The 14,399-nt window shown below is 40.8% G+C and overlaps 2 protein-coding genes across 3 annotated transcripts in view; both read right to left on the reverse strand.

Moving 5' to 3' along the window:
- The window catches only part of LOC135127564 (sestrin homolog), a 380,608-nt gene that overhangs the window by 13,233 nt on the left and 352,976 nt on the right, over window positions 1-14,399 (reverse strand). The gene's annotated exons all lie outside the window — the stretch shown is intronic.
- Window positions 356-9,152, reverse strand: LOC135127565 (uncharacterized). Its single transcript, XM_064054035.1, has 4 exons — window positions 8,804-9,152; window positions 4,621-5,028; window positions 694-850; window positions 356-627 (listed from the first exon to the last, which is right to left on the reverse strand). Exons 2-3 carry the CDS (start codon window positions 4,967-4,969, stop codon window positions 840-842), a joined length of 360 nt encoding a protein of 119 aa, XP_063910105.1. The 5' UTR covers window positions 4,970-5,028; window positions 8,804-9,152; the 3' UTR covers window positions 356-627; window positions 694-839.

A 14,399-nucleotide genomic window follows, 5' to 3' on the forward strand; every position in this document is an offset into this window, starting at 1 on the left:
TTCCCTCGAAAACCAGATTGTAAACCAGTCTAAGTAAATAGTGATAGTCGGCAGACAAAGAAAATTAAGAATGAAGCCGATGACTCTTTATCAAGACGTATCAGCTGACTCTGCAAGAACTTTGAACTGCTGCACTGCGCACCGGATTGGTGCAGAGGGATTCCGATTTTGCCACAAGTCACAATTGTTCGAAGGAAGAATGGCAATTCCTAGAACTCGTGTTAAAACAAAATTATCAAAATTGATAGTCCGGGCGATTGGGAAACGAGTTCTGGGAAGCCGTTCAAGCTGAATTGATAGAGTTGTTGGAAATTTTATAACTACGCGGATCGTCACACGAATTTCATACCTCTTAAGGGTGCAATCCGGCCCCCTTCGAACAAACTGTCGCCATCCCCCTCCAGCATGTTCGCCACATGTTTGCATGAATCCCGAGCACATTTTCACGTCACAACAGGGTTGCAAGTTCGAAACAGCAGGTGGCCCACAACGTCAAGTGGTTTTATCCTCGACCAATCGATACCCGAAAAGAACCCACCCTCCGGACCATTTCGCGGCGATTTGTTGCGAGGTCAAGAGGCTCCACAAGTGTCGCCGCCGCCGTCAAAAATCGCCGCCGATCGATCCCTGCAGATAATGACACGTTGCAGGCATGCAAGTCCTTGACCGATCATTAAATTATGTGTTGTTTACCTTCGTGCTTCTGGCGTTGACACATTTACAGCGGCACGTCGGATCTTCCGAGGAGCGGAATGACGAAAAGGGATGTTGTTGTTTACGGATGCGCGGAGCTGTGTCGATACTTGTTGATATGGAAAAGTCCTTGTCGGGATGAGCAATTAGCAAGGGGCTGGAGAGATGCCGGGGCTTATTAGAGGGTGCAATGGATTCGCATGGACGAAATACCTCCAGAGGTATTATTTCCGTTCAAGTTCGTATTGTTTCGTTGCCATGGATGTTAGCCGGGATTCGGGAATTTATTTTCTCTTTATTGCGATAGATTCGCTTGTTTGCGAGCGAAGGGCGAGTGGAAGTGATCGAGGGGGCGGTTATGAAAGGGGAGGCGGTTACGTTTTATATAGGAAGTATAGAAACTACATAAAAAATTATTGACGGCAGTTTCTTTAGCGGAGAAGTCGGAAATGAAAGCATAAGCGGGGTCACTACCGCATGGTAAAGATGTATCGAATAATTGTACGACCATCTGGAAATTTGGAATCGGTGGCCGTAGTATTTAGATATCCTGAGATACTTTCAATTACTTCAAAAACAAAATAGATGAAGTCTTCGAGATTCTTCGAAATGACTTCAAAAATAAACCCCAAGAGGTCCCTGAGATTCTTTCGAACTACTTCAAAAACCAGACACGAGGCGTCCCCGAGATTCTTTCAAGCCACTTCAAAAATACGAGTCTTTCAAGAGCCGGTCTAAATTTATTATTATTATTATTATTATTATTATTGAAATACGGGAACTCAACAGGTATGTAACCCATTTACCGAGATCCACAACTACCAAAAAGAAAACAAATTTAATGAAATAAATAAAACAAACAAAGAAACCCCAAACACATAGAAAGAACTAAATAGATAATTAAGATAGAGTTTGGAGATTTTTTTTAATATCAACTGGTTTGCAACAAAATATGTCAATAGTTTCTTCTACATTCAAATAGTTCAAAATTGCCAGATACAATGGCGAAGATTTTAACATATTAGTTCTAGAATGAGGGAGTTCAAAAATTCTGCCACTCCTTAAGTTGGATCTAGGCACACGTAAGTAAATTTGGCACACGAGAGCAGGACAATTAATGCCATTATTAATAATGTTTGATAGAAGAACGATACTATCCACGCTACGTCTTTTTACCAGACTTGGCATTTGAAATCTAAATAGCAAAAGATCATTTGGAAAACCTTGTACAGGATAAACACCATCCTCCAAAAATGCAATAAATTTAAGAAAACGTCGCTGCACTTTTTCTACACTGTTGATATGAATATTATAAATAGGATTCCAAACTACAAATGCATATTCAAGTCTAGACCGAACAAAACTAAAATATAACATCTTCAACGAATCTATCACCTCTATTCCTTTGGAGTTGCGAATGATAAAGCCAAGAGATTTGTACGCCGACGCAACGATACATTCAATATGCTGTATGAAATTCAACTTTAGGTCAAATGTAACTCCTAAATCTTTTATATGGTGTAGTCTTTCCAAAACGTTACTAGCTATGGAATAATCAAAATCGATAGTATTTTGTTTTCTTGAATAAGTCATGACATAACACTTACTATAGTTTAGTGGAAGATTATTATTTACAGACCAGTTACTTAATGTATCCAGATTACGTTGAAGATTAAGGCAGTCACTCCAATTTCGAATTTGATGGAAAATTTTTAGATCATCAGCATAAATTAGGCATTTCGCTGTTAAATGTAAAGTTATGTCATTAATAAACATATTAAACAATAGAGGCCCAAGAACCGAGCCTTGAGGCACACCTGAAAGTTGTTCATACCATTTAGACCGATAACCATTCAAAAAGACATACTGAGTTCTACCCAAGAGGTAAGAATTTATTAAAGTTATCAAATGATCTGAGAAACCAAAATATTTTAGTTTAATCAACATAAGGCGATGATCTATACGGTCAAACGCCCTGGAAAAATCAGTATAAATACAGTCCACCTGACCCTGTTCGTCTAACACCTCAGATAAATATTGTGTCTTCAGCACCAAATTAGTCACCGTAGACCTACCTTTCACAAAACCATGCTGACTATCTGTGATCACATTCGAAACGTGTGGATAGATTAAAATATGAAGGACATGTTCAAAAACTTTTGCCAGATTGTTAATTATTGTTATGGGTCGATAATTGGTAACATTAGATCTATCGCCATTTTTATAAATAGGAGTAATCCTCGACTGCTTCCACACATCAGGAAATGTGGATGTACGCAAGATTATGTTAAATAATATTGTCACCGGTTTTGCCAAAATTGTCGCACAATCTTTCACTAAGAATGATGGTATTAAGTCCGGTCCTGCAGTCATAGTTGGTTTCAATTTACGCATAGCTTTGAATACAATTTCTTCATCGAAGTTCTCTATATTGAGGTAGTCGATACTTGGATCATTTGAACTATTGTAATCAGAATTTTGAACAGAATTAGAGATGTTAAAAGCTGTTTTAAAGAAATCTGCAAAGGTTTCCACAATGTTCTGGGGGCTGTTTAAAGCATTTTCTTTATAAGACATCGTAGTAGGAACAGATGAAATGTTGTTTTTGGCCTTGATGAATCCCCAAAACCTTTTCGGATCGTTTTTAACATTAGCTGAGACATTATGCATGTATATCAAATAAGCATCTTTAACAAATTTTTTTATGTCCCTTCTCAGTGCTTTGAAATTTTCATGAGCAATTACACAGTTCGTTTTCTTAAATTGCAGCCAAAATTTATATTTTTGTTTGATCAGATTGATTATATTTCTATTATACCAAACTGGATAATTACCGGCAGGTTTTTTCTTTGTAGGCACACATTTGCGTAAAATTGGATGTATGGCATCATAAAACATAGTAACTGCATCATGTATATTATTTAAATTCTTAAGAAAATCAAAATTAAGTTCTGCTAGTTCTGTGTAAAGATCAATTAAATTAGCTTTTTTAAAATTAAATTCCAAAATATGATCCCCATGTTTCTGTTTTTTTGTCCTATCATTACTAACACCGAATGTAATCTCCAGTGATGGATGATAAGGATCTTCAGGAGTAACCGAATCAGTTGCCGATGTTACAGAGAGATTAAATTTCTCATCTATACCACATCATCGAGTTGTAGCCAATTCCAGAACATGGACCCCTAGAAATCTGTTCAAATTCTGGCAGCAATCGCAATTTGAGGACCTCTAGATGGATCAAGGCACACACTGACGCTAGTTTTGTTTGAAAGAAAACTGGTTGTCCTAAATTATCTTTATTATCAGTAGCAACGAGTAGTTCGAGCGAACCCAAAAGCAAGGAAACTCGAATCGAAGAAACTGGAACAGACGAGCGAAGATAGTGTCACTTGATATAAAACAAACTGCCGTAGCTACAGATCCAGAAACATACTTTCGGAAGTTGGTCTCTCGAGAACTTCGACAGCACGCCAGGAGTGTCAGACGGCACGAAAGTCTCTCCTCCGCCCCCACGCACGCCCGCATGCAAATCCCCGCCGTACATCCCATAAAATTTAAATTGACCTTAAAAAGATACGATTGTTTCTTTCTTTGTCCGCGCAATCTCTCCCATAATCTCCACGCTCCGCCGCTCTCCATTTTTAACCCGAATTTACTCTCTCCGAACAATTTAGACAAATACTTTAATGAGTTGACATTCTAATTAACGGCCCCCGTTCAATTCCAGAACGCAAACAAAGCCCGATGCCCTCCGATCCCCATTCATTCCAGACACTTTACATAATCTAATATTAAACCAACATTAAAATTTCTAACGAAGCCCCGCCGATTTATTTATTCAAGACTTATTAGCTCGCACTCTCCTTCTTGGTCGAGCCGAGGTGAGCACGGAATCGAAAGTAGCTGCGTTTCGTCATCACGTACCCGAGGAAAACTGGGCCCTTGTCCGCCGAGAGGTCACGATCGTAAATCCAGCGGCCGACCCACACGACAGGCGCCCAGAAGACTCCACCATGGTCCGCCGGGGTCGACGCACGCTGACGGCCGCTCGCGTTCCAGACCCACTTCTTTTGCGCCCTACAAACGAAATTCTCTTCGACCACAGGATCCAGGTAGAACGACCGCGACGGACACGCCCCGGTTCCTTCCGAAGGGATAGCAGAGGACCGATCGCAGCAGCTTGAGTGACCCTCGCCGATTTCGCGCCGTCCATTACCATAAGAGAAAACAACCTAGAAAAGCAACCTGAAAATTCCGAGTTTCCTCTTTCCATTTTTGCGGCTGCACCTCGAATCGGGCCGAGATAAGCGCGGCGGCAGCCGGCGATGAAAGCTGCAAAGGGACAACAACGCTCGATTAGAAACTCGCCTCGTTCGCTCATTTTTCAAGTTAATTAATAAAATAGACCTGTCGGGCTCCGCTCGGCTAAATTACCGAGAAAACGACGGTCGTTACCGCGGAGTTCGTCCGAAACTCGCGAATTCAGCTGAAAGTTGGTCGGTATTTACGGAGCAGGAAGTTGGGGCTTTCTTTAATTTTAGATCGGGAGTGTTCAGAGATGACGATTTATTGATGAGCCGAGGCGCGAATGTGCTAATTGAAGGAGTTGGCCGTGATCGATGGAACGTGCTGTGGGGTGCATCCCAGAGGTGGGTGTGAGGCGGCCTTCAATCCGGGGAAGTATCGATATTTCGACGGCATTTGTTTATTCGGCGCGGCTATTTTGAGCTTGGCAACATTTTCTTACCAGGAAGACCATCTTTCTATACTTTTAATACAATAATAATGATGATAATGACTGGATCAAACGAGGAAATGTTGATCGATTAGCTTTGTTAAAAAAAGGAACTGAAAAACCTTCTCGGGTCCAAGGTTCCGATATAATTTCTTCACTCCAGATAGCGTGCCGATAACGAGATCAAACAATCGAGACAATACCGTTCCAAAACCACAAACCGCACACCCACATGGTAAAAAAAATGGGTGGAACCGTAACGCGGCCGCAAATTCCATCGTCCCTCCAATCGTTCTGTTCTACAATTTTTCCGAGCCCTGTATTGAAACATAGCCGGCTTGATGGATACCGGGCGAAGAATTCGATTAAAGACGACGAGGAACATAAAACGGAAAATATTACCTTCTTATCATAAGCAATAAAATCAAGCGAACAAAATCAATAGGGACGGACGGACAGGCCGGAGGCTCCAAATGACCCGAGACCACTGCGCGGCCTTGAAAAGGGAACGGATTCCCGACGAGCGGTCCCGAGGGGCGGCGGCGGCGGCAAAAATCGGGGGCAGACGCACGTGTGCCGATCGCTAATTAATTGGCAAATAAATTAAGCTAATTGGGATCGCCAATTAGCAGAAGCGAAAGTATTGTGTTTCCGCAACTAGTCGTACTGGGACTCTCAAAGAAACTACAAATTCGAGGAGTCACACACGAGTCTACAACGGGGCCTATGCTATTGCGTTGACGATATACGGCGAAGCAGCAGCTCGGACGGTTGAAAGCGCTTCTTGGCGAGCGAAGTGAGTCATATTTAGGGCATGCCCGCCCTCCCGGCCCGTGTTTACTGTTTGCGTAATCGGCCTGATGGCGTTATTCGTGTATTAATCGGAAAGCTCTCCGGCCTAAAAGGCAATCGCGGTAATTAAAACCTCCCATGTTTATTTTGCTTTGAGACTCGCAAAGCCATACGTGTTCCGGCCTGACGCCGTTTAACGCGAACCGAAAACATGACAGAGTAATTTCACAAGTCATTAATGTAAATCAGTCTATTATCGGATTAAGCAGTACGAAATTGAGTCAGTTTATCCGCTGCTATTAGGCAATATATCCCTTTAAAACTAATCTCATCAGGCGGAGTCGAGTAAAACAAGATGCTATCGGCTTACGTGTATATGGCGGCGCAAGTTTCGTCGAGCCGGAACAGGATTAGTCGCCCTTAATATTAAGGGCGCTCCGAAATCGGCAAGAAAGAGCCCGTAAGCGAAAACAATACTACTGGCGACTACCCGAAAACGGATTGGCGCCCCATCTCGCACCATTCCCCGACTACTCGCACTCACCCCGCGAGAAGAAGACCTACCCTAGGTCTGCTTAAGGCGACTTTTTCGCCAACACGTAACGCAATTTCGCAAGTCGGGGTTACATCTTCGCGGGATAGTTCCACGACTTACGTCACGATTTTCGCAAAAGTAAAACTATACGAACACGGTTCGACCCGTCCTCTTTCAGAATCGCCGAAGACTTCTAAGATGTAGGTGGAAATAACGCCGCAATTGGTTTTCTGGCGGCGATCGTTACGTGTCGATTTCGGCGCAGCGTTAAATTTCACTCCGGCGTCCTTATTGCCCGGCCAGAAAGACCCATATTGCAGGAAATTCGCCGTAAATTAAGGGGCGCGGCGACCTCCACGATAAGGACGACTCGGGCGGATGCAAGGAGCATAAAAGTCGGCCTCTTCGCGATAAATTTAGAACCGTGGCGGATCAACAAACTACTACAAAGGAGAGGATGTAGTTCGTGTTCGAAATTTATGGACTGATGCAACGGGAAGGCCGATTGCCGCTGCAAACCCGATTTCGCGGCTCTTTAGTTTCTCCCGCACGTCTCGCTCGCTCCGCTGGCGTATTCGGGTCAGGTCAGGCCATCGCACGAAACGTGACAGCGCCATTGTTTCGGCGTCTTCCGCGATTCCCGTTTTTTAATGGGCGCTCGAATTGGAGCAAATGTCACGGTTGATGTGTGACCCACTTCCGTTCGGAGGCGACTCTTCGATCTCGAAATTGGCCGTGAAATCGTGCAATAATTGGTAAAATCGCGGATAATCATCGCGGATTAACTTCACAACCGGTGCATGGATGAGTGGGTCTCAAGAAGTGGATTTTTTTAGACATCACACCATCAACCGAAACCGGTTCCGAACCGCATGAAAACAAAATCGTAAATTAAACGTCTAATATTGGTGTTTTTGTCAAACGAGGAGGTTTTGTGACATTTGCATGGTAATGGGCCGGTGGAAGGATGGGGAAAGTTGGGAATGCGGCGCCGCGAAGAGCTCGAGGGTCGGGACTGAGGTCCGGCGAGCGCGGTGGTCGGTAAATGATCCCTCGAAATCTGGCATGTCGTCCGTGCAGGTCCTTACCTGTCGGTGCCGTATTAAGTGTGATATTGTTTTTGATGCGTTTGCGTCAATGGGCAACAATTAAACTGTCAAGCAATGGCGATATTTATTACCAACATAAATCAATCCGTCTTTGCAAACGTAAACACAAAATACACACACTAGTAGCGAAAACAACATCATTTCGAACCACAAAGTTAACCTTAAAAATGAAAATAAATCAGTGATGTGTAACGATCGGAGCCAACTCTGCATCAAAACGTTGTCGATCGAGCGGTATTTTAATCGAGAAAATTCAAAAGATTTACGTTGGAACGAAATACGTTTTTTGCCGTTAAACATAAAGAATGGGACACCTGTAGAACATTTAGTTTTAACTGCTAACAAGCAAAATATTATTTTTTATTGCAACACATTTTTCTTTTATGCTCAGTAAATTTTCGAACGAAAATAAGTTCGAACGGCGACGCGAGGTTTTATTTTTGGAAGGCAATTATGCAACCAACATTACACAAATTATGGGAAAAAAAAAGTTGGGTTAACATCAAACTCAACTTTGTCCACTTTTAACTCGACAACAATCAGGATTTTTTCCAAAACCACAAATTGTACATCATTTTTGTGTTCTTTCGCAATTTCGGCTCATCCGTTCCGTTACGAAAACCGCAAATAACTTAATTTTGTATCATTCTGTTTTTCGAAGTTAATGGTGAAAAAATCAAAGGACCGGTAAACATTGCAAGTCAGCTGTTTTCGGTACTTCGTAAACAGTGGTTAAGCGGCTCAACCTCAGCTCGGACTCACCCAGGTCGAAGAGTCGTGTCACAACTCACAAAAATTTACACACTCGTGCACCCATCGCGTTTCCGAGTACTTCCGCAAATCCAAAGCCGGCTCGATTTCGACAGGTTGCCGGTTGCGTCACCGAAATCGGGGTAGGCCGGGGCCATGCGCTACAACGAAGGTGGGCTAACTCACATTTTGGGGTATCTGTCCCATCGTCGTCCCTTCGTGGACGGGTCCGAGGCTGTGTTTGGCTACCGGAATTTTGCCAGTCGTCCCACCTCTCGCTCTAAACCCTTGGCTCGGAGGGTGCCTCGTATCCTCACCTCACGCAGTCATCGACACGCACATACACCGGCCACTGCTATCACTTTTCGCCAAAATTCGAGAACCGGCGCCTACTCTCAGCAGAAGGAAGAACTAGCAACTAGCGCGAGAAAAGTCGGATCACTGCATCGTAGAAAGTTCGAGTCGGTGGTGATCGGGGGAAAAAACTACTTTATTCCTAGCGTGCGTAGAGAAACTGACTGCATTTCATCAGATTCAGCGGCGAGAAGCCGGCAAGCGATGAATCCGCGGCGGTGGGGGGCGGAGGCGCGCGCTCATTGGTCGCAGACGGACCATTGTACGAGTGCTATCAGCTGATCGCTCGCATAGTAACAGCTGAGCCGGCCGCGACGGCAAAAATCGCCTTAAGGACGATTTTCGGGAGACGCGAGATATTGTGCCGCTGCAGACTGCACGGCTGTGCGTCGCGGGGTTCGCATGAAACGCGAGCAATTCGAGCGAACGCAAACTGTACCAAAAGTTCAACGAACGGAATCGCGGAAACGCTCGTTCCGAGAAAAGCGTGATGCAGCCGATACCGAAACCGAAACCAAACTTATTAGGTTTTCGCTGCTTCGATCATAGGTGTGAATTCCTCCGAGCGTCCACTATTTCGGCATCTTCTAATAATAACCTTAAACAAATTGTCGACACAAAAAACGCTGCACACGTGTACTTTATTATCTAAATATTAGGCAAGTTTACGAGGATTTTCAAGATTTCCGAATTTATAATGATTATGCAAAGAAAATAAATGGCCGGTTATAAATATGTATAAATTAATTGGCGATTTATAGACGTACTGGATGCGGCTCGCACCGGTCGTATAATTAACTGATAGTCGTCGAACTGCGAGAGAGCTGAAAATGGGATCACAGCTTCTGCATTCGTACGCTCGTTATTTTGTAATTTCTTTATAATAACACGGCTTTCTAGATCTGGTCATAAATTAGCGTTGTTCGCGTCTATGTAGAAATTTCCGAAGAGGATTTTTTCGGGTGACAGCTCGGAAAAAGGAAGTCCATACACGAAAAGTAGATTAGGCGGCTAGACCTCAATTATCTGCTCGTGTTTCATACATAAAAATAAACTCTTGAATTTTATCTAACAAAAAGGAATTAAGATTAATCTTGGCCGGGTGATGACCTACATGGCGTTGCCGTTGTTGAGCCCGACGCGAGAGTCGTGAGTGGTTTTCGCAAAGTCTCAAGTTTTTCAGATAGACGAGCACAAATAGATTTGTCGTTCTTATATTATGTTTGCAGTAGGATTAGAAAACTGACAAACAACGTCAAACGTGATTTTGGTAATCCTCTTACCCAATTTACAACCTAGATTTCCAAAAAACATAAATTATTATCTGAAATCCATGAACCCAAATTTTGAATTATATTTTCCGAGTGTTGCGCACTATATTATTCAATTGCATAAACAAACAAGCCATTTTCTTTTGTAAATTTGTATTGTTTGTAAAAATGCACTCTTATCACAACTATTTATGCATTCCAGTACTATCACAAACACTAGTCAACTTATCGAGCGCTTAATAACAAAGGACCGTCAACGATAATTTTAAACCACTTTAAAACTCCTTGAGCGTAAGCGAAGGACACATAGTAATAGAGTGGTTTCCCGTTTCCGTCAGTCTGTCTATACCAATTTTTTTTAGACACATATAATCTCCGAAATTACTGGACTGATTGTTGTCAAATTTCGTATGTATGTATATCTTTATAGAGATTAGAAACCACACTTTAATCCCCGCGAATAATCACATTCGTACTTTGTAAAATAGCGCTTCCAAAAAACACCGATCTTCTCTCGACAAAACTGAGCCACATTTTCGTTTTCCTCTAAAAAACGCAGCCCCTCGCTCCGACAACAACAAAGCCGTCCCAAACCGGTCGAAGCAGATTACGACAAGCGTTATAACGCCATAAAGTGTCTAAATAATCGCCCGTCTTCCTACTTATTCAACTGAGAACGCGGCGAAAAACAAACTTTTTCAATACAGAAAAACAACAAGTCTGTATCTAGACACCCCAGGGCCCTCATTCCTCTTCCTGTCCCATAACTGCTCCCATAATTGCATAAAATAGACTCTCCATTAATAAACCTGCTGGGCCGGACGTGTAAATATACCCAAAGCTTCTCGCCTGAGCTGCCTGTATAAATTTACCAATCCAGTTTTATCAAATAATTAATTATACGCTGTGACGTGTCGCTGTTACTTTGTTTCTAACGACCCCGGTTTATTTACTGGGAGCGTGCTCGCCAGAATGGGCTCTGTTTTTTTGGCCAACATTAGTTGTAAAGATCCACCAACTGCATGCCTATTGTGTTTTTTTTCTCATTACATTTTTGTAGTGGGAATTTAAAAAAAAATTGCGATGACGTCATCAACATTTTTGCAAGGACACGTATATCAGTTGGGATAGATGTAGTGTAAAACTAAGAATAAAACTATTATATTCTCAAATTTTCGGGAAAATGAATTGGGTCGTTTTGAATATTGATTTGTAATAATCAATAAAATAACGAAACAATTTACTCACGTATACGTTTCAGAGGCAACTGAAAATCGTGTATGTATAAACATTCTTAATTTAAGATGACAGGCGTAACACCATACGTGAGAGTCAAACAGAGAAACTGTAAACAAAACGACCATCGGTTTTATTGCTTCGACTTCCGCTTATTATATAAAACATTGGGTTTTATTTTAATTCTCGACGGTGAAATTCACAATTGGTTGATTATAAACATGTCTATTTCACATTCGCGGAACCAAGTGAGCGCATAAAACAAATGCAGGTCTGTAATGTTAAAGTCGATGTAAATAAGCGTGCTACCCTTATGTTTCAACCGAGTTTTTCCTTTAACAAATTTTGTGTCTACCAAATTCGGTTGGTTGGGGTGTAATACTAATAATAAGTGTTGCCTTTAATTTAATCAATAAAATAAATTGACTTCATTAATTTTTTTGAACCACCTCTTAAGAAAATCTAAAAAATATGAATGGAATGATAAATCACAAGTACAAACTCATCATATTTTTGCATTTTAGATATGATTTATTCAGCAAAGTTTAAGGGTGACGTCATCAATTTTTTTAGGAGGGATGAACAAATATATTTTGAACAAAAGTTTACCATGCTTATAATAACTTTAAAATATTCCCAAGATTTCAAAGCATTCGGTTTTCTAATTCCTGATTAAATCGATAAAATAAATTCACGCCTTCATTAATTTTTTTGAGTCACCCTGCATATGCAAATCCAAAAATATGATTGGAATTATAAATCACAAGTACAGACTCATCATATTTGGTACATTTTAGATACAATTTATTCGGCAAACTTCTGAGCTGACGTCATCAGTTTTTTGTAGAAGATAACCAAATATATTTTGACTAAAAATTTATTATGCTCTTTATAACCTTAAAACATCTGCAAGATTTCAAAGCATTAGGTTTTGTAGTTCCTGAGTAAATCAGTAAAATAAATTTACGCTTTCATTAATTTTTTTGAGTCACCCTGTATATGCAAATCGAAAAAATTTGAATGGAATGATAAATCACAAGAAGAGACTCACCATATTTTGTACATTTTAGATAGGATTTTTTCAGCAAAATTTTGTGGTGACATCATAAATTTTTTAGGGGGGACGACCAAATACGTTTTGATCAAAAATTTACCATGCTTATGATAATTTTAAAATATCTTCAAGATTTCGAAGCATTCGGTTTTGTAGTTCCTGAGTAAATCAGTAAAATAAATTTACGCTTTCATTTACTTTCTTGAATCACCCTGTATATGCAAATCCAAAAAATATGAATGGAGTGATAGATCACAAGTACAGACTCATCATATTTTGTACATTTTAGATATGATTTATTCGGCAAATTTTCGAGCTGACGTCATCAAGTTTTTGGATGGGATAAGCAAATATATTTTGACTAAAGATTTATGATGCTCTTTATAGCCTTAAAACATCTGCAACATTTCAAAGCATTCTGGTTAGCAGATTAAAAATTAAATTTCAAAATGTTGTTTTATAATTTTGATTTTTTTTCCAAAAATCTGGACGTTTCGGGTGAAAAGTCGATTCGGAGTTGTAAACTACATGTGTAGGACTATGTTATTTTATACAATTGAAAACCCATTTACTATGTACAATTTTGAAGTGACGTCATCGCATTAGTGGTGGGGATGATTAGACAAATTTTGGTTAGCGTTTTACCATCTACATGATATTCTTAATATAAGTACAAAATTTCACAACAATCGGTCGAGTACTTTCGGAGATTATCTGTCTAATAAAAATCCGGGACAACAGACGGACAGACGGACGGACAGACAGACGGAAATGGGAGACCTATTTCTTCGTCTTCTAGGGGTCATGAAAGATCGAGAAAACGTAAAAGTAGAGAGTCGGCCGACGGACTCGATTACATACTTCCTTTGCTTACGCTCGGGAAGTAAAAGCGCGATAAATTTGGAAAAATTTCCAGCTTTACGCCGCTGTTTACTCGATTGCCATCCGCTCGTACCTAGAGTTTGTTTGAGTCATAAAATTCAATTAACGGAAGTTAACGGAACGGATTTAATGCGTCATTAAAAAAGTTCACTTCATTACCGATTTAAACGGAAGTTTTACGGAGTCGAATGTGTCTGAATGGATTTTAGAGCTGCTGGTTCAGACGGTTTACTAAAAGTAATGTCACTTTTATGTGTCTGCGTTCTGTTTCGTTTTTGGAGTGCATGCTGTCTGCTACTTATTAAATTTTAACTTGTAGCTAGAGCCGATATTAAATTAGTGCTGCAAGACGATGACGTGGCACGCAACTTACTTCGAACTTCGAGGAGTTTGATGATAAATGGGTGCGAAAGTCTGACGGGGATTTTTCATTTTATCGGTTCGTGTGAGTTGGATACAAGTATCGAGACGAGAAGCAAAATTAGCAGTGACAGCATCGTGCGTTATCTATGCGAGATAATGCGTTTGTCGTAAATGCACTTTTATTCATCTTTGCTGATAATTTTCGATCGGTGTGATCGATACGCGAAAGTCAAGTTGGTTGAAATAAACAACATGACTGATGGTTTTTTCGTCTGCTAACTGCAAAAAATTCACTCACAGGTTAGATGCGTTCAGAGATTAAAGGGACACTCGAAGAGAGAATATCGTAAACTAGATAATGAGATAAAAAAATTCCACTTTTATTAAAAAAATACATTATTTTTAGGCGAGATCGACTCGATTGAAAATCTGTCCACCACACAATGTCGAAATTAATAAGGTAAACAACTAATAAAGTACCTGTCGATAAAATATATCCCATATGGGTAATAGTTATAATTAGACACTTGAAGAGACTCACATTGTACCCCGTCTTCTCATCCGAACACTCTTCTTCATTTAACTTGGTAGTAGTGCAACGTACTCACGTACAAAGTACGAT

The sequence above is a fragment of the Zophobas morio genome, unplaced genomic scaffold, assembly GCF_036711695.1.
Source record: "Zophobas morio isolate AGI-343-1 ecotype UQ-CSIRO unplaced genomic scaffold, CSIRO_AGI_Zmor_V1 ptg000012l, whole genome shotgun sequence".
Lineage (NCBI taxonomy): Eukaryota > Metazoa > Arthropoda > Insecta > Coleoptera > Tenebrionidae > Zophobas > Zophobas morio.

Coding starts and splice junctions, on each gene's coding strand:
- LOC135127565 (XM_064054035.1), bottom strand. CDS start 4,969: ATGGAAAGAGGAAACTCGGAATTTTCAGGTTGCTTTTCTAGGTTGTTT.